This window comes from Ambystoma mexicanum, chromosome 9, assembly GCF_040938575.1.
Source record: "Ambystoma mexicanum isolate Mex_15411 chromosome 9, UKY_AmexF1_1, whole genome shotgun sequence".
Taxonomy (NCBI): Eukaryota; Metazoa; Chordata; class Amphibia; order Caudata; family Ambystomatidae; genus Ambystoma; species Ambystoma mexicanum.
The window spans coordinates 674,341,288-674,362,322 of NC_090931.1; the positions used below are offsets into that span (position 1 = coordinate 674,341,288).

Sequence of the window (21,035 nt, forward strand, 5' to 3'; positions counted from 1 at the left end):
AGGTGATCCTCTCACACGGGTCCACCCCCAGGGTCTGGATCCAAAAGTGATGGTTGTGCACTGGCCACCTGAGAGAGAGATTCCCAGGGAAAAGCGGGTGAAACACCTTCTGGTTCTCACAGGACAAATTTGGACGATTTAAAAGTTCACAATTTGTGGAGACCACGAAAGCGGACACATCATATCAACCTTTTGGAACTCAGCTCATATTGTGTGGGTCTTGCATCCCACCTTACAAAACCCTAAAGTCCTAGTGCTCATGGACAACACTACTGCAGTGTTATTTGTGAACAACAGGGCAAAACCAAAACTAAACTAAGTTACGGATGGCTTTCGTAGGATGGGTATGCTTCATGGTTTGTCATGAAGTATGAGCTTTGACCAAAGTCCTTGCACAAAGTCTGTTGCTTCTCTTAGCCATCTGGGGTCCTCCCTGATATTCCCAAATTTAGGCTTTGTGGCTACCTGCACCCTTCTTCTCCACTCCACAAATAGCCTGAAACCTTCTTCTCGCTTGTCTCTTAATGGGTCCCTTTTAATCTGTTGTCAGATGTTTGTTTATTAAGTTTATATAGCGCTTTAATCCAAAGCACTATGATCAGATCTATGTGTTTGATTGAATTGCAGCTGTTTGAATATTTAAAATAATATTTGTATTTACTGCATAGATAGATGGTGGGTTGGGGGTCAGGCAACATAGAAAGGGTAGAAGTAAGGGGGTAAAAGATTTAGTAAAAACAAAGACTCCAACAGTTGAAATGTGACCAAAACACATAGATCCAGCTGCACCCGTCTTCTTTCTCTCTTCACATACTGGTCCTCGCCTCCTCATGAGTTTGTTGGAGGCCACAGTTGTTCTCCAGTTGAGGCATCCATTACAGTTGCACGCCCGGAAAAGGTGGTGGGCTGAGAAGGTGACCACACACACTAATCCTGCCTCACAGGTGGGATATCCGCAACCCTAGGACTCGCCATCTGTACTGTCTTTCCTCATCGCACACTCTTCTGGGCCCTCTCTCCATCTCCAGCTCTCTCCTATTAGTAAATTCACAAATTCCTCATCCTTGTCTTCTATCACATTTTCCTTTCGTATCCACCTCTCAACCACTGCTCCTCTCCTTCTTTCCTTCTCTACTTCTTTGCCCTTCCAGGAACCATATTCTTCACCCTTTAGGATACCTCCTCCACATAAAACACTCCATTTGGTTCACTGTCAAACCCTCCTTGGTTAACCTTCTGTCTGCCAAGAATCAATATCCAGTGACTTATTGTTGTCCTCGACTTAACCCCTTTTACCTCTGTCCAAATTGTGCCATCAACTAACCATGTTATCCGTCAGACTCACTCCTTCCTGGCATTCGTTTCTTCTTTTCACACCCTGATTTCCAGGATCTTCTAGTTCCAGACGTGTACTTCCTGTCACTTCCTGATAGACACCCCCATCCACCTCCTGATGTTCTTCAGTCCCCTTCTTGATGTTCTCTATGCCCCCTTTCTCATACTTCACTGTCTCCCTCTGATAACCAACTATGTGCAGCTATGTACGTTCACTCCCTACCACTGCCAAAATCAACTTATTCCCCCTTGGGGTTGGTTTGTCTCAATTCTCCTCCTGAAAATCACTCCCTCTTAGCCTCTCAAAACCCCCTGTGTCCTACTGATTTCTCCCTCTTTCACCTCCGTCCTGATAGTCTCCTTTCACCTCTTGATACTCACTTCCTCTTTAACCCCCAACCTGATATTCTCCATCATTGGCGACCACTCTCACCCAACTTGCCTCTTGCTCCAGCTCTCTTGGCTCCTTGGTTTAGTCTCCTGAGTTTCTCTTCCAGTTCCCAGGTTCCAGTACTGCCAGCCTCCTGGACCTCTCTACCACTCTCCTGGCTTTTGCTCAATCTCTTAGTCTCCTCCAACCCAATTCATGTCCCCACTCTCTGGTCTCTAGCTCCAAAGACTTACACTGCCAGGCTGAGACTGTGGGCTTTTATAGTGCTTTGGCCTTGCCTTCCAACAGCTCTCTGGTAAAAAAGGGGACATTGGTGTGTTATCCTGGTTGAATAGAGCTTACAGCCCTGATATGGGACTTGGGGCTGGCATGCCCCTCCCCTTCATCAGTCTCTGCCTGCTTCACCCTGGCCCTTCTTTCCATCCTCTGTCTCAGGTAAGGGAACTCCACTGTGTCTCTTTATATAGTGTGTGTAGGAATTTTGCATTGTAGGCCACAACCCTGCGGATGGCTTCCAGTTATGATATGGGACTTGGGACTATCTAGTCCCTCCTCTTGGGCGGTCCTGTTTGGTTAATCCGCCCTGCCCTTGACCCCGGAGTAGACTGCCTTAACTTATCTGCTCTTAACTATGAGACTGGAGGCCTTGTGCGATAAATGGCTGGCTGTTGAGTTTCTCATCCTAATTCGTGTCCCCCTCTTTCCCTCTGTAGATTTATATGGAATTTTTGCACCCATCTGAGGGGAGTCGAACTTGCAGACTCTAACCATTTCTACAGGACTGCTTTGTGGCTCTTCCTTTAAAGATGAAGGACTGTCTCGGATGGCAGTTGTACTGCCCCCTTCCCTGAGATGGGGACTAAGTGGGGATGAACTGGGGTAATACCCATACTACCCACGGGCCTAGCATCTGCTAGTTTGGGTAGGCACCTGACGCCCTTGGTCACCCGACTGGTGGTCCCCAAAGCATGACTTTGTCACATTACCCATCAGCTTGAAAAATGGGTGGACTTGCTAATGGTATCGGCCGAACTCATTGCGGCCGTGTACCCGCATTTGTTTTCACTACCATATTTTTTGCTGCATTTTTATGAGGGGGTGTGCAGGTTTACGGAATGTTTACAAATATTTAACGCTAGGGGAAAGGGTGGGGGTGGTGAAGAAGAGGGGTCATTTGTATCTGATCTGACCAAATCCGTTTTTAAGGGGAATTTCTGTCAGCTGTTATTGGTGCTTTGAGGACTCTTGTTATTTGCTGCAGAAGCCTGTAGTTAGTTAAGAGTCATTTTAATAGTTAACTTCATCTCTACCGACATGTGAAGGAGCCCAACTGTTTGCCCCGTCACTACCCGATGTGCCTCCCAGAGGGTGTAAAGAGCGGAACCCGCAGGCTTGTCACCCTTTCCCCATGCACAGTATTACAGCCTCTGAAGTGTTGCAGATCACTGTTCCCAAAACACATAGATAAGTATCTTCTTGGAATTCTAAACACAAATCTGTACAAGACATTCATACAAACTTATTTTTTCTCCAATATCTGAAATACAACCAGAATGTACTGCATAGATTGTTCCCCATATTAATTCCTCTTCTGCCAATGAAAGAACGCTTTCCGGCCCTCTCTATTTGGGTGAGACTTTGAGACATCACAAACCGCCATTCTGAAGATGCAGCATGCGCAGATGATCACACACACCAGAAGTATTCCAAGATGGCGGCAACGCTATGTGCTGCATTTAAAAAAGTGGAGCGAATGCGTGAGGAAAATCAGCCGATTAATCAGTGCCAAGAAAGCTAACTAGAGGGCTGTTAGAAGAAATGAGAAATAGAAACCAATTAAAATCCCTGAAACAAACCTATAACAGCCCAAGCAAATCCCAAAAGCTGAAACGGGTACGAAAACTCTGGTGGAGGTATTAAAGAAGGGACCAACTTTGCTAAGAGGCTTGGGGAGAAGCTTGGATGTAAGTGACCGTGCTACCAAGCCAGCCATGGATACACGCGGATCCTGCTACCTGGAAAGAGGTAGCCCATGTCTTGGCCAGCCTCCAGTAGTTCTGGATAGGTCTAACCTAGAGTATTGACCTGTGAGACGGCAGACTGTTGGTAAAAGCAGACCTAGGAAATGTTTCTGTGCCAAGCAGATGGAGGCCTGAACGTGAAGTGCTTCCTACAGAGGAGAGACTCGTGGTAGGAGGGTGGCATATTATCTGCCTGAAAAGGACCCCGAATGAGGGGGCATGGGGAAATACCCATTGAGTTGAATGTTGAGAAACCCAAGGTGTGGGAGTGGCATAGTAGGAATGTAGAATAAATTCCAGCTCTAACAAAAACCTCAAATGAATGCTGTGAGTCCTCTACTCTGGGGAGGGACCTCAAGTGAATTTTGTGAAACTCAAGGTCTGGGGAGAGTCTTAGAATCTCTATGAGTATTGTGGGAACCCTAATTTCTTTTGAAGAAGCCAGGTACTTAGGTACAGCCTGGGAGAAGGATCCTGAGAAAGGGAACCTAGAACCTGACACCTGGAAGAGTTTTTCAATGACAATGACTTCAAGGAAGACCTACAAAGGGTGCAGAGCGTGAATAAATCCTGGCAGAGCCTTCCCAGGACAATTTACCCATTTAATTTCTTGGCTTAGGGTTTGACAGTTTGAAGATTAGGATGTGTGAACACTTTTGTTGACGGTAACTTTGAACATTTGTGTTGAGATCTTAAAGGTAGTCGAAAGGCTACAGAACTCATTAAGATTAGGATTTGTAACTTTTTGTTGGCCCATTTCGTTTGGATGTCATTTTTTATAATACAGTATTGCTGAGCAGACAAGGAATTGTAAGTATAGGTTAAGAACTTTAGGATTTCACGCTTGTCTTTGAAGGTGTTGGACACCTGGAGAAAACCCTATTTTGTGTTGACCCTTCACTGACACTGCTTTAGTATCAGGCTTATTTTTTATAGAGATTTCACTAAACCTCATAGGCTTATGGTCTACATCCTTCCCTGAAAAAATACTTAAAAAGCCATCCTTCAAACTATACTCGTTTAGTGTCATGTGTCTTTGTTCGGCCTTACCACACCACCCAGTTTGTGACCTCAATGTTGTGTTGATTTCCGTAATTTATTTTTTAAAACATTTGGTGATTTAATGTTGGTTACGTAGAAGACCACTCATGAGACGCAGATTTCAGACACTCTGTGGTCGTGGACCGTAGGAAGGCCGCTATATAGACACTCAGAAATTACTGTATTTTCTTACACTGTAATCTCAACAATCACAGCAGTTGAGCAACATGGCCCGCTGTACTATTTGAAAGCTGATCCAAACTAATTGCTTGAGAAGTCCTGAGGAAGACCGTAGTAGGTCAAAACACGTGTTGGCTGACATCCACGAATACACGTGATTTTGTTAATCAAGCTGACTCAGATTGAGAGTGATGAATACATGTTTTCCTTTGTAATTATGCTGGAACCCTGGCCTGAGTTCCTGTCCATCACTCTCCTTGCAGCCCGCCGTTACTCAGACAGTTAGAATCAAGAAGGAGAGCTCAGACCCAGGAAAGGACCTCACCTCTTTTTGCATACTACACCTTTTGGTAGGTTAGTTGTAGGCCCTTTGTTTTGAGGATCTGTTTATTTTTTGCGTGGCCAGGGTGATCTGTGAAAGGTACAGTGAGCTAAAGTGTGGCTGCAGACTCTAGAGTGGGTACCTTCCCAATGAACAGGCCATTGTTGCTGTGTTCGTTCTCATAGAGGAGCGCCTGTGACTAATTTTTGATCCTCCTGATACACCTTTCTTTTCTATCAAAAATGGCTTCCGAGTTCCACACTGACCAGAAGATAGTTCATCTGCTCTTTTTTTCCTGATCCATCTAATGCAGCCTAAATGACCTAACGCAACCTCGACATCAGCAGAGAACTCAAATTATATTTGCACTGGATTCATCCACCTCTGCAGTTCAGCCAAACACACCCAAGTCCCCCCGCCCTGTTTCCTGCCAGCACCAAGTCAGTCAATTTTGACATTGATTTTGAACTCTCCTTCAGAGCTTGCATCTCCATAAAAAATCAAATGTCCCCCTTCTCTTCCCCAACCTCGCTGATGTCCATGCATGCTTTCTAGCCTCGCTGAAAGAAATCCAGCATTCCACAGCCCTTCTCATTCAAGATACAAAGGAATTCAACCATATCGCACCCATCCGCAAGGATTTACAATGGCATCTACTACAGTCCCAAATCAGCTTCAAGATAGCCTGCCTCACTTAAGGTTGTGATGAGCAACGTTCCGTCCTACCTGGCTGATGCACCTGTTATTTCTGTTGGGCAGCCCAGCACAAGAAGCCTTAACATCGCCAGGCTGAAAAACTGCAAGAGCAAATTAAGAAAAAAGCATTCTCTTTGTGCTAGGCACCTTAATCCTAATAACATCCAGTTTCACACCGTGACAGCTACCTCCCTCTTGCACCTCAGCAAGAGAGTGAAAACTCTACCTTTAAAAGAGCATCAGCACTAATCTGTGACTCTTCCGGCAGGTATCCCAGTCTAGAGTCCATTCACCCTCAGTGGGCTATTGAGCATCCTGTCATACATACTCTACTTTCCAGATAAATTTGCATCATAGAAAATTCCTTACATACATAGAAAAACAAACTCTTAGGTATTGAATTCATATTATATATTATATATTCTGTTATGCTTTCATGTCTCTAAAGGAAATTCTTTATTTGAATTTGACATCCAAGCAGGTTATTCATTGAACGAATAGAAATGTTCACTAGTATTTGAAATAGACAAATGTCAAGGAAAATAATATGTACATCTACTGTTTATTTAGTGCAGCTTTTTTAAATCTATTTCCTGTGGTAGCTTATACATCAGTAAATATTTCACTTCATTCATTTGGTAGAACATGCAGTGGAAAAAAGAGTATTCACTTGCTGGACTAACATGTTTGCTGCTAATTCCGGCAGGATACCGGAAAACTGTATTACCGTTCCTGCCACCTGATATCCCAGTATTATTGGGATATTATGGGCAGTGGGAACACCGGTAAATCCCCATTCCATGGCTGCATGCGGGGGATTGCCGGCATTTCCGGCACTGCTAATAACAGTGCCAGAAATACCGGCGGCTGTTTGCTGGTGTGGGCCTGATTTACCTCCAGCTCTTGGCTGGCGCTAGATCTGTGACCCCCACCAGAAAACCTGTAGTTTGGTGGTCTGGAAAAGTGCTGTTATACGGAAATAACAGGACTTTTTTACCAGACCGCCAAACTTGTAACACACTTGTGTCTCAACGTTTTAACCACGGATATGAACTCCTGATTGAAAGATGCGTGGGTGCTTCTCCTGAAGGAGAAATAGGATCACCACACTCCTGACAAGCAACTGAAAAAGAAACATCCCAGCCTTTTTGAATGCAACATTTAAAACATAACCTATTACGGCCCAATTGGTTTCTTCACTGATGTTTTCATGAGCCTCTATGATTAGGGCATGTTTTAAAATTGCACCAACCAAATTAATTTCAACAGTCAAGGTGTGGGTTGGTTTCTTGCTCTCTTTTGTACATACTGTTATTTGATGGGTTTTTTTCGGAAGAAACGCCACTCTTTCTGGACGAGGCATTTCAAATCCACGTTAAGCCATTATGAGACGATTTTATCAACTGGAAATCTATTAGCTGTGTGCTTATGTGTGAAAACTATTAACTGGTGCGAATGAGCTCTACTATTGCTGCTATGAGTGTAGTAAACATGCTTAGCATTTACTGCGGCACATAATGATAATTTGAAGAGTTTGGCTTGTTTTGACTATACATTTATTTGTCGTTACTTATTGGATGGTGAGCATGCTTTAGCGTAGGAAGTTGATACTTTTGACATTGTGTCTTTGAGATGCTAGGCCAAATGCTGACCTGTTTGACCACCCTCCATCCATCCCTTATCCAGTGAATGATACAATGACACATCAGTGTGGCTGATGGCTGTCTGGGTGGGTGATGGAAGAAATTAATTGACAGTCACAGATGACTCTAATTGCAAGACATTGGTTGTTTCAGACATCTAACCCCGGTATTTAGCACCGTGAAAAAGTGGTAAAACATTATGTTCTTAGATTGACTTGGTTGTTTCGGACATCTAACCCCGGTATTTACCACCGTGACAAAGTGGTAAAATATTATGTTCTTAGATTTACTTTTCTTATACCTTCTAGAACCTTCAGACGAAAGTGAGAGTGATGGGAACTTGCATACGGTAGCAATGGCCGCTATTTCTGGCAATGGGAATGGCTATGTCCTGCATTCACAAACACCTCTTGCGCTGGCATGCAAGACATCCCCCAGGTAAGGCAATCATCCAAGTGTAGCTTATCAGACGGTGGCATAAGTGATTTTCCTAAAAGGCTTTTTTTATGTTCTCTTTTGGTGTATACCGCTGCAGCAATTTGTTTTCAATGATTTTTGTTTAGGTCTTTCATTATTAAGAGACATTAATTGCTGAAGTGTAAAACTCAATCATTCTCAAACCATATTCATTTTCTTACTGGATTGCAGGTTACCAAATTGACCAGCTCCACAAAGTTCAGTAGGCGCTGACCTACTGGAGGGTGTGATGGTTAGTAGGAGAAAATAACAAAATAGCTCAAAGTTCAAACAAAAGCTCTAATAAATTAAGAAGTGGTCTACCAGATTAAATGGGAGATTTAAACATGTTCAACGTGCTGGTGAGACCGTGGAATTGACCCAGTAAATGCTCTCTGATCGGGTAGTGAGAAAATCCAGTCAAGTTGCTTGTCTTTTTGCCGGTTCAAAAAGGGCTTGAGCAGGTTAATCCTGTGTGAAAATTAATGTTTATCATTTGTAAAATACCACACGTTTGCCGGTTGTTACGTGGAATCTTAAATTAGCCCACCCATCAACTCTTTCCTTCCATCTTTCAGCTCCTTCCTTCTCTGCTGTGCTTCTTAGCTGCAATTCCGCAAACTCAGTATGCATTTGGCTGCACTGTGTCACAGATGGCACAAGAATCACTCCAAGCCACAGCGATGGTTAAAGGGTTTTTATTTTTGTCTTTGTGGGGCATGTGGACCTCTCTCTTTCTCTCTCTCTCTCTCTGCTTCTGAATGTTGACTCCAACTGTGCTAGAGATGATGATCTAAATGCTGGCTCTCTAAACTCACTCAGGAACTTCCTAACTTTCCCTATTCTGTCCAGTTGTTAGTGATCTAATGATATTTTAGGAGAGTTCTGTACCACTACGCTGTTTGATACAGGCTCCTCTAATACATTCACCCTCACCTATACCTTTTCTACTCTTTCTTGTCCACTAGACCCCACTCATAAAGAGAGAGAGAGAGAGAGAGAGAGAGAGAGAGAACAAAGGCATACATAGGGGTCTTAGCACCACCCACTTTCTCTGCATGAGCCTGCCGCATAACAAACATGGTGCTCCGGAAAGGCCAATGTTTATGTTTGTGTTCCAGTACCTGGATTTCTGGGGATTCCTGGTAAGTTTGTTCTTAGGCAATACAACAACATGGTTTCATGGCGTACTCGCGCTTTATTTAGGAAATCTTAGGTTATGATTGACGCGAACTGTACACTGTTGCCTGTTGGAAGCATGAAGAGGAATCTTTATTCCTGAAATATGTTGTCCTAGAACCGGACCACATATCTGGCTGTCGTATCTTCCGACCATGTCACAGACTGCCACTTAGAGTGGTAGTCCATCAACATGAATACAAACCTACATTCAGGGGTCATAGCTGTTAAGGGACCAATAAATGTCCAAAGCCTTTTTCACCTGTCGAGCTTGGAATTTGAAGTGGGTGTAACAGTGGCTAGATGTTAATGTGGGATTTGCCACTCTGTGCAAGGCAGGCAGTGCTTGGCTGCTGTCTCCATTTCATAGTCTACTCACTTGCATCAGTAGGGTGGATTCCTCGATACTAATTGGTGGATCCTCAGCCGTTTAACGTCCTTGGTGCATTCCTGCTGCCACGTAAACTGATCAGTGATTGCTCCAACAGTCACCTGTGAGATGGCAGCCCACGCGTCTTCTTCTCCCTCTGCCTATTTCACCTCCCACTTCAGTAGGACACAGCTATCTGTTACAACATTCTGTGGGTCTGGAGTGTAGTCTATATATTAAAATTGTATTATGGCAGGAACAATGCCAATTTTTGGATCCTGGGAGAGATAACGGAGGGGATGCCCTAGAGAAAAAAAGTGTGATGTGCTCTATAGCCCATCGGCATGCCGGTGCCTCGTAGTCATTTTAATATGCTCCCTGTAAGATACGAAAGGTGAATGCTACAATCACTTATTGCCCTCAGTGCAGCAGCATAAGGGATGCCCCTGAGCCCTGTGGCAACATGGTCCCCAGAACGGTCTCAGACTTTGGGTATTTAAAAAAAAAAAATACTTCATTAAGCAGGTATAACCAAAACAGGGTTTAAACTATAAAGCCAAGTGTTCAAACGTAAGTGACTTAAAAGTCCAGGCCGGAGTAACAAATCGAAACTTAAGATGCACTTCAGCTATGAAGTAAGAAAGTGCCCAAAGTATTAAAACCCCCAAAGTAAACTCACCTGTCACAACTAATAGGTGAACTTAAAGTTTTCCTGAATCAAATGTTCCAGAAAAGTGAGTTTTCAGAATAGCTAAATCAAATGTTACAATAAATAAAACAAACTTAGGGCCTCATTATAAGTTTGCCGGTCTGGAAAAAAGTACTGGTAATGACATTTGCCGGCACTATTCCAGACTGGTGGGGTTACATGACTTACTGCCAGCCAAGAGCTGGCGGTAACTCAGGCCCCCACCAGCATTAACCAGACGATATTTCCGGCACCTGTATTATCAGGGCTGGAAATACCATCAATCTCCCCCAATGGAGTCCATCCAATGGGACTCCATGGAATGTGGAATTTCTGGTATTTCTGGCGCTTGTAATATCCTGATAATGCTGGGATATCAGGCTGCGGAAAGGATAATACCGTTTGGTATCCCGCCGGAAGTACCGGCGGGATGCCACCAAACCTGGAATGACCCCCTTAGTCCTTCCCATAGGTAGAAAAATGTTGAGGTGAATATATCCAACTTAAAGGACTTCCCAAAAGTAACAAAGTCCATCAATTCAAGGAGGTCTTCTCTTAGGGTCTACTCAAGTAGACAAACCAATATGGCCTCCTACACAAAAACTCAAACTGGGAACTGTAGTTGCCTTCCAGGTGCAATGCCTCTTAGGCGAGGGATCACCTGGGTCCTGTGCTTTGGTTCTTTATCTCAGTCCTTTGATTCATCTCTCTCTCCTCTTTTTTTCAGGAGTCCCATCTTTACCTTCTTTCTCTCTTTGCCCCTCATGTCTTCACAGGACTTGGATTGCTGCCCCTGTTCTCTTCAGGGGATCTTTGCTTTTGCCCTTCTTCTCTCTATAGGGGTCTTGATTTTCCCCTCTCCTCTTCAGTGATGCCACTTCTGTCCTGGCCCCTCTAGCAGGGTCTTAGCAAGGACTGTTGCCTCCTTCCCACTCCAGCGCCTAGTACCCCTGCCAGGCAGTTCTGGGTGAGTATCTTGTGGGGACCACGGCACCACAATTCACACAGCCCAGATGTTTGGAACACCAGAGAGCCTATGAGAGGAACCGAATCCAAATTGCTGGAATCTGTTGTGAGTATGGTGTGGTCACAGGGATTGAACATGCCGAGTGTCGGGGTCAGAGCAATGTCGCTTTTAATTTGGTTGAATACTAATTTGTGTGCATGCAACCAGTTAAACTTCACACGCTTTTTTAGTACTTCACTCATGGGTGTGCACTAAATGCAAAATTCTCGACACATTTCTAATAGTATTCTGCAAGGCCCAGGAAGGCTCAGGGTGTCTTTATCTGGCATAATGGGGGATTTCTTCTACTGCGCTCATGATGTAGTTTTTGAGTGGATACCATGGGCGCTTATGACATGGCCCAAATACGTAGCTTCTGTTATTCTAAACTGTCATGTCTCACGCTTGATTGTGAGACCAGCGTGCTTCGGGGAGTTTAAGACCTGTGCAACTGAAGTATAGTGTTGCAAGTTGTCTTTGGCAAACACTAATATATTGCCTTGGAAACCCCTCTCATTGGTGGTGCCTCCAAACAGTCCCTCCATGGCCCACTGGAATGCTGCCTAGGCTGATGTGAGGCTGAAGGACGTTCGTCTAAATCTGTTGGCTCCAAATGATGTACGTTACATAATTTGAATCATCATTTCGCTGGTTGTCACTATATAGGTTGCTTGGTGAAAAAGTATTTAGCCCCTCTCTAGAAGAGCTAGCATCTCTTGGACTCTGGCGAGGGTGTGCCGATCCATCCAAATCCTTCAGTTGATTGAGCACAGGTCTACACACATTCTTATGGCCCTGTTACGTTTGTAGGGAATCACTATGGGCAATATCCATTCTGCTGGCTCATAGGACATCTAGTTCCTTCTTTAGTTGCATCCTCAACATAAGTAGGATGGGCCTCACGAGGTGTAGATTTAGGGTGGCCCCTTTCTTCAGTATTATTCTATGTTTGTAACGCTCACCTAGCTCCCACGGAGGCGCTGGTCTGGTCTGGGTTGCTGTGGCCTCTTGAAGCGTGATGTGCAGAATTCGGACCACCGATTGAACAGGACCCCCGAATCTTGCTTGTCTGGCCCATAGGAATATCCTTCTGCAGATGAGAAAGGGGATTAACTGTCTGCTGAATAATGTGCTTGCTCCCCCCTTACCCCCTTCGTTCTTCTCTGACTTCCTCCAAAACCCCCGGTTTAAGCTCACCTTATGGTTTGGAAGGATGAACTCTCCATCCTGCTTCTGGTGCAGGGGCGCGCGTTCGTCCAGTTACTTCACTGGTTTTCAGAATGGCGCTGGCAAATCCACTTGACTTTACTGAGCGATACGCCGTAAGTATGAAGATGCAAAAGTTCAAGTGTGAGCCTCCTTTTATGTTGTCTTTTTCTGTCCTATATTTCAGGTGCAGAACAAAGGCGATGCGTTGAGGGGTTAAATTGCCGGGGTAAAATCAGGTGAGTTAGTGATGAGGGTGACCCCTCTAAATGTCTTCATAATTCCCCAGTAATGTCTTTTGTCCTTTCCCCATAGGGGCCGGGGTGCGGTACCTGCCAGAGATGTGGCGCCGACCCGAGATGTGGAATGGTTCACCAAGAATAGCCGGTAAGTAATATGGCTGAAAATTCGGCTTTCCTCTTGTGTTCCCTTGCTCACCTTTTGTCTCTTCTTCCCTCCCTTAGGTGCAGTGCAGAGATGTGGCGACCAGCACTGAGAGCCGCGATGGAGCCGGGCGGCGTCTCGGGAACAGGTGAGTGAAGCGCGGCGCTGCAGCGGGCAACGCGGTGCTTTTAAATGGAAGTCTTCCTTCAGGAATGCTGGCGTGAAGATTCCGGATGCAGGTAAGGTTGAAATAGTTCTTGGTTTTCACCTTTCTCTTCTCTTATTCCCTTACAGGTGTTCCAAGTTCGAGGCGGGCGTGGCTGGAGTCCAGGTGCAGGAGCAGACACGGTGAGCGTTCAGCTGCTGGGATGCAGAACAACGCGAAGTACCTGTGGCTGTCCGGGCGTGGCTTAAATAGCCTTGGAAGAAGTTCCAGGTGAGTATTCTTCCACAGCCCCACCCAAGTAACAAAATAGTTCCTTCAGAAAAATAGTCCCTCCTAAGCCTCTTTTGGCTTGGTTCTTCATGCAGCATGGTCTGCATCAGGTGAGTGTGCAGCATGGTCTGCTTCAGGTAAGTGCACCAAACACTTCCCCTTATGAGCCTGGCGCCTATGGCGCCAGGACTGATGTCCAACATGAGCCTGGTGCCAACGGCGCCAGGACAGAGTCCAAAGAGCCCCTATAAAGGGCCGCTGGGCTTTTACCCGGGGGCGTGATGCCTGCTCCCGGGGGTGCTGGGCCTGGCCTGGTGCTCCGGGGGTAGGCATCATGACAATGTTTAAACCCCTTGAGGCACTCTAGGGTAGGCCAGAACAATTTGTGGAACATATCGCATATGTGTAAGCCACCTGCATTAACGGTTTAGGTGCCTTGGGGTCAGGTCTAACACTCTGTTCTTTCTAATTGTGTCAGCTCAGGAAGGTGGGCTCTCTTCCTGGACACATGCAATTTATAATGTACCCTCTTTCCTTTTAAATTCGATATTGGCCATACAGAACCCAAGGTTGTCTACAGGTAATGCCATATGCCTACGGGGTTGTTTTGTTTCTGCAGATCCCCCAAGGTCACAGCCAAGTGTGAGAAATGTGTTGGTATCGCGCGACCGCAGTCAGCCACCATTTGCACCTTTTCGCCAAAAATGCTCGAATCACACCACAGGCAAGCCACATCTTCCTCATCCACAGTATTATCAGAAGATCGCTAATTTCTTCATTGACTTGGTGTTTCTATATCTAGGTACCTAATGGACCCTGTGCTGGTTTGACACACCCTTGCCATGTGGACCCCTCTCTTGTACTTATAACATGTGACCCTTCTTATCGTAGTACAATTATTGGCCATGTGCTCCGCTCCCGACATGCAAAACATGCATACCTCTTCCTCTCATTTGGCAACCTGTGTTCAGCACTTCCCTGGTGTCGCTGCTTCTGGTGTTCTGGACCATCATAGTGCAAGATTCCTTGGATCTAACTGGCTGATTCCACCCCCCCCCCCCCCCTTTATCGCAGACGGACAATGCTTGACCATGCTGGTGGATTGTTCTAAGGTGAGGGCCTTCACAAAAACAAGCTTTTCCTTCAGCTTTTTGCTGTAACAGCAGCACACTCTTTGGCAATTTAGTCTTTGATTGAGTTCTCATTCAAAGGGCAGAGTCACTGTCTTTAGCTAGGCTGTACATCTCTGCTACATACAATGCTACCTTTTCACTGGTGCCTTGATTGTGTGAAAAAAACAGATCAATGTGCCCCTTGGGCCCACATTGCTTCTCTAGGACATGCTCCTTGATTAATGCCCTGAGCATCACTTGCCCCTTCTTCTATGTGTATCTGGGGGAGGTTTTCAAAGATTCTCTGTCCCTCCACCCGAATATAGTTCAGCAAGATTGTCTACTTGTGTTCAGCATCAAAGTTTTTTCCTCCTATTGCTATAATATGCTTGTCAAACTGGTTTTTCCAATGTGTCCCGGAGATAGCCAGTTCACTTGTAGTGCGTTGGAACACTGGGGGAGGCTGGATGGTAGGTCCCATTGTAGGCAGACTTGGCAAGAGTAGGCTAATATATAATATACTAAAGTACAAAACGGGTAGAAGTCAAGTCAATACATTAAAGACAAAAGCTAATATTCATGCCTCCCATGGGATTGGCTTGGCAACAAAAGTAGCTAAATAAAATACTGTGAGAAACCTGACGGTATTCTCCCAACTACTCCCCCGGGATCTTCCATTCAGGTGGCCAGGGAAGGACCATCACTTTTGGATCCTGACCCTAGCAGTGGCCAAGCAAAGGAGGATGACCTGAGTGGAGTGTCAGAGTGGATTGGGAGGAGAATGCCTAAAGGTGAGACATGGTATTCCCTCTTTCCGCATTATACATCAAAAACCTCTCCCTCAGCTTTTATGGGATATTTCTATTCTCATCCCCATCTCCCCATTCCCCTTTCCAACCTGTACTGGGACGAGGAAGAGGCGACCTAGAGTAAGAGGGATTACCCATAGGCATTACATTGGGAGGCACAGAGAGGCCTACTACATTTCACCACTAGGCTGTCCCACTATTAGAGTCACGCATGGTCAGGCACTTCACCTTAACCATGCAGACCTGACTCCACTTGACCCTAAGGGTATAAAAGATGTGGTTCAGCCAAAGAAAATTAGCGAGCTGGGGTTGCTGGTTGGATCGTGGAAGCCAGTGAGCAGGAGGCTGCAGCAAGAGAAGCCTGGAAGAACCGGAGGTGAACGGGACGCCAAGACGCTCGCCCGGTGTGTCGGAGCGGTTGCAGCGTGGGAGGGAGCTGTCTCTCCAAGGAGCCGGATTGCAAGCTGCTGGCCGTGTCCAGACCAGTGCTCGTTCCCCTGGGACGTGTGTCTGAGGGGCAGGTGGTGAGACCCTGACCTCGACCCACATATCCAAAGGAACGGCTCGCCAGCACTGCGCTACCTGGGTGAGCTTCCTAAAAGAGAGAGAGAGAGAGAGAGAGAGAGAGAGAGAAACTCAGTAGCGTGCAGGCGGCTGGAGTGGGAGCAGAAGCGATGAAAGATGCAAGCAGCACGATAAGGGGAAAGTAGAAAGAAAGCGAGGAAAAGCAAAGAGAAAGTGCGCAAGCGACACGAAAACAGAAAAAGACAGAAGGATTGAATTTAAAAGGAGTGGAAAGCAAAGGGTGCGAGCGACCCGAAAGAAGGAAAAAGGTTACAAGCAGGAAAGTGGGTACGAGCGACACCAAAGCAGAAAAGGAAAGTGGAAAGAAGGTGCAGGTGTGCACAGCAAAGTGGAAAGAAAGGTGGAAAAGAAACAAGAACAGAGTGGAAAAAGTACCAGAGGGAAAAGGTGCAAGAAGAAAGGTACAAAGTGTAAAGAGAGAGGTCAGAAGTCAGAGTGGTTGCGCCTGGGAGGAGCTGAAGCCTGGCGTTTTTGCAAAGTCTGTGATACTTCCCCATGAAAGAACTGTGTATTGAAAAGTACATCCTGACAAAGTGAACTCTTGTTTCAGGCCCAAGGGGCCTAGTCCTGGGTAAGGGAACCTTGAGTCCCACAGAGACATTTAGAACTTTGCAGAAGATGCCTAGACTTGGAGAAGGGAACTCTGAGAGGCCTAACGGGAACTGTGTCTTTTTGTTTGGAACTGGAAGGATCGAGGCTTGGGAAAGGGACCCCCAAGAGACCCAGAGACAAGGTGAACTTTATTGACCTGCTGCAAGAGCCCTACGTGGAAGGTTCCGAGGGCAATGCTTTTGAGTTGAACCATTTTTTTGAAACTGGCAGAACTACATCTGATGGTAACGCTACCTGAAACCAGTCTTGGTTTGGATTTTTTTTTTGAGCCACCATTTTTCTTTAAGAAGACCCCAGATCACATTTTGTCTAAGAGTGAGGGAAAGCATACGTTTTGACATAGACAGACCTTGGTTTTCGACTTACGGATATCGATGGCCCTTAGAATAACCCCCTTAGAGTTAGGGCCGCAAAGTTAGGGCCAGTTAGGCATTACACCAACCCAACAAAGTTTTGCAATAAAGGTTTTGAAACTGTTACTTTTGAGTGTGCGTCTATCGATACCATGCCTGTCTCACAATAACCAGTGCAACAAACTAATACAATAAATTAACACAAAAGACTAAAATAAGATAAAACAACTACTCACAGCTATTGTTTGTGTGTAAAACGTGTGCAGGGTGCTCGTGCTGGCAATGTGGGCTTATAGTCCAGTCGTCGTTTGTCTCACACCTGTTGTACCTTCCTTCCTCCATTTTTGCTGTGGGAGCCGGCTTCTGCTTGGACTGCCAGAGCATTCCCTCGCCATCGTTTCTGTGTCACCAGCAAAAGCTTCTGCACATTGTGCAGAGCACTGTGGGGCACAGTAGTCGGTGTCATAGTTACCGGGCAGTGACAAGCTACATAGTGCATGCAAAGCATTGTGGGTACCCCAACCCTTACCGAACATAGACTCGGTGGCCGCGGTTAAGTGGGTCTCCTGAAGAAAAGCCACCCCCACCCTATGTCGCTCCAAGTAGTGTAGAACTTTCCGACATTTGGGCCAACTATTCAGGCCCCTGACGTTCCAAGTCATACAGTTCAGCGTCGCCATTTGAGAACATTAGAACCCTACTAACCCACCTCCACGCAGCCCCCCAGGCACCCCAACCACCCATGTGTACCACCAACCCCCCCAGCGCCCCCCATCCTCCCCCATTCTACCTGCAACCCCCCAACCTGCCGGTGACTCCCCCCCAACCCAATCCCACCACTCCATTAACCCCACTGACAACTCCAAATCCCCACCCACCATGCCGAAGACCCCAACATTCCGGCTCCCCTACCCCTATCAAATTAAACCCACCCAGCTTTCGCAACGGGAGCAGCCAGGAGCCCGACCCTCCCCGCACCCCACCAAGGTAAGTACCTCCACGCTCAGAGGAAGCCCCCAATGACACAAGTAACTTCTACAACAGGAGATCGTACTCTGTCCGAGCCCATTCAATGACCATCTACCCGCGGCCTAGGTGACTGCGGCAACATGTCGAGGAAAGTGGATGCCTCCTCTGGAGTTTGAAAAAAAAACGATTTGCCCTCATGCACCACCCATAATTTAGCCGGAAACAGCATGGCGTATTTCAGGCCCCTTACCCTCATCCTCTTCTTGACGTCGATAAAGGTTTTTCTGGCCGCCTGCACCTTATCTGAGAAGTCCGGGAATAGTCTGATAGCGTCACCTTTGTACGACAAGGCGCCTTTCTCCCTAGCCTTCCTAAGTGCCGTGTCCCTGTCCCGATAGTTCAGTAACCGTGCTATCAACGGGCGAGGAGGGGCACCTGGAATCGGTCTCCGTCTACTTGGAATCCTATGAGCCCTTTCGACCAAACACACCGAGGAGAAGCCCTCAGAGCCCAACGTTTCTCGAAGTATGTCCTCCACCAACAACTCCATGTTCCCCTGATTTCCCGACTCCGACAGGCCAACAATACGAATTTTATTCCAACGTGACCGCGACTCCAAATCTTCTTGCTTCTCTCTGAGTTCCTTTAAGGCTCTCCTAACCTCAGACATTTCGCCCGTCACTGTTACCGCCGTTCCCTCCACGCCTGCAAGGCGTCCTTCCGCTTCATCCAGTCGCTCCCCGTGCCGATCCAGGCGGACCTGCATCTGGTCCACCTTGCAAGTCAGAGTGTCCAGCTTACCGTCCAGGGACTGGATTCCCGACTGCAACTGCGTGAGCATGACTTTAATGTCCTGAAAGGCGGTTGCCGGGTCCGGACCCATTTCCGCGGCGTGGGACCCCGCATTTACATTCATTGCAACACAGTCCTTAGGCCGCACGGGCGTCTCAAAATTCAGTTTAGCCTGATTTTTGCCCCCTTTCCCAGACTTAGACATGGCTGGCGCGGTAGGAGTGATCCAGCTCCAGACAGGGTGTCCCGTATGCACAGCAGAGGCGACCAGACCAGACCCCCACACCAGGCCTTAAGGCAAGGGCCCCTCGCGCAGGTGCAACAAAAAAATTAAAAAAATAGTCCTTCCCCCAAAGTCAACCCGCGCACGGGCGCATACACCAGGGGGCGAATATATTCCCAAGAGGCAGCCAGCAGGAGCACTCGGGCGCTGCAGATACGATGGCGCCCCCCAGCTGCAGCCCCCGCCAGCACCACCGCTGATCTCTAATGTAGGGTCCTGTCGCCGGGTGCACTAAAGTCAGGAAGGCTGGGCACCCCACACTCCGAACTGTCGGCACTCCCCACTAGACAGCAGGGCCAAGATCCCACAACACATCTCCACAGGACAGGGATTGGGAGGAACTGCGCAGGCCCTACATTCCTCCTGTCCGCTCACACAGCATCCACATAGACTCTGGAGGCCACCCTGATCTGCCCCCCGAGGGGCCAAGGCACCGAGGGGTCCCACGCCGTCCAATCTATCCCACAGGATGAGCCGCCAGCTGCTGCCTCGCCCTCCCGGCTTGGAGGCCCATATCGCACGGCGTTCAACAGGAGACGGAGGCCGCCGCGGCACTCAGAATGCGTGCCCGTGGCCCACTGCTCTTCGTCCGTCCACCCGCAGCTTTTGCCGGCCCAGCACACCAGGCTCCTGCAGCGATCAGCGGGCACTCCCCCGCCACTCCGCCAGCACCAATGGTCCACGGGGGTGGGGGGGTACCAGGTGGTCACGGGACTACACCTCTGCCGACACCGCTCCAAGGCACCTCACCCCCGAGGGTCCGCCGCACGCCTCCTCCTCCTCCTCCACCTCCGGCAAGCTCGAACCCCGGGGCGCAGCTCCACACAGGTAGGCGCTGTTCACCGGCAACGGGGTCGGAGCACCGCCCCTCCTCCTCCTCACTGCACCAGGCCACAACCGCCGCATCGCAGCCGCCGTTTCCACTCGATTCAGCTCTGCTTTCTGCCCAGAGTCGCCTTCCTCAACTCACAGCACTATCGGGCAGAGACCCCCGCAGGGGGCTTCCTCTTTACACCACGGAGAACGCCGGATTAACAACAGGATGTTCGGGGTGTGAAGGAGCTTCACGGGCTTGCGGGCATCTTGGTCGGGCTCACAAGCGCCCCCCCCCCCCTAGTTCAGTCATTTTTGTTTTAAATATTTTGTCTGTGAATTTGCAGCTTGCATACAGGTTGAACATTCCACTGTTTATCAGGATTTCAGCATACTGTTGTTTGTTTTGAGTTATATACCTTTTTTCACTTCAACATATAAATCCAAGCAAACCATTAAAGTTTTCTCCCTCCTTCTGGGTTCCAAAAGTTTTAATTCTGTTTGGTAGCAAGGATTTAAATTCAGTCCGGTATTCAATAATGAGCTCTTTGCTTATGGTCCATTTTCACTTCCTCTGTAGTTCAGTATTTGTTTGTTTGGCTTTAATTGCATGGTTCATTGTTCGGAGACCTTCGAAAATGTGTTTGTCAGACGCGACCACTCTGCTACAAAGTATTCCCATCTGTTTGCTAATTGACAACGAAAGGGATCGGAGACTTTCAAAAACGTGCTATTCCAATGCACGCGACCACTCTTATACAAAATATACCCATCGGTTTGATCATTAAAAATAGAGTTCACACACCCGAGGACTGGGTTTCTCAATCATCATAAATTCACTGGTCGCTTTTAGGAGTGTGTGCTGCAGATCAGGGCTTCAGTTCCTGCCCCTCAGACATTCCTGGGGTGTTCCTCCACCACACGGGAATGAGCATGTTTTGTAGCGACGATGAAGGTATAAGAAGGAGCTTAAACGAGGGCCCGGCTTCTTGCAAACATTCAGTTCCAGGACCAGGGACTTGCTGAGCCTGCTCTTCGGACTTTGGTTTCCATTCAATGGCCTTTCAGGTATTAGGTATTTAGAAGGTATTTAGTTTTTGAGTTATTTTCATTTGTTGGGACTGTTACTTTGGATGAGCATGCCTACAGGCCTTTTTAGTTGGATTGGCTAAGTGAAGACTAACGACCCCTTGCCGAGTTCCAGTTATCCACTTTCCCAATTCAGGTAAATCACATTCAGTAAGGGGGAGGGAGACTGACATATGTTGTAACATTCATCTTATAGTGTTTGTTGAGTCTTCCAGCACCGACTGTCACATCCCGTCAACACAAAGCACCAAGTCTTTGTTCCAT

At 47.2% G+C, this 21,035-nt stretch overlaps 1 protein-coding gene across 1 annotated transcript in view; it reads left to right on the plus strand.

Moving 5' to 3' along the window:
• CARF (calcium responsive transcription factor) overlaps nt 1-21,035 on the plus strand; it is a 1,085,705-nt gene that overhangs the window by 381,879 nt on the left and 682,791 nt on the right. The window contains exon 5 of the mRNA XM_069615518.1: nt 7,938-8,067. Coding sequence (XP_069471619.1) covers nt 7,938-8,067 — 130 coding nt within the window. The remainder of the gene's footprint in view (nt 1-7,937; nt 8,068-21,035) is intronic.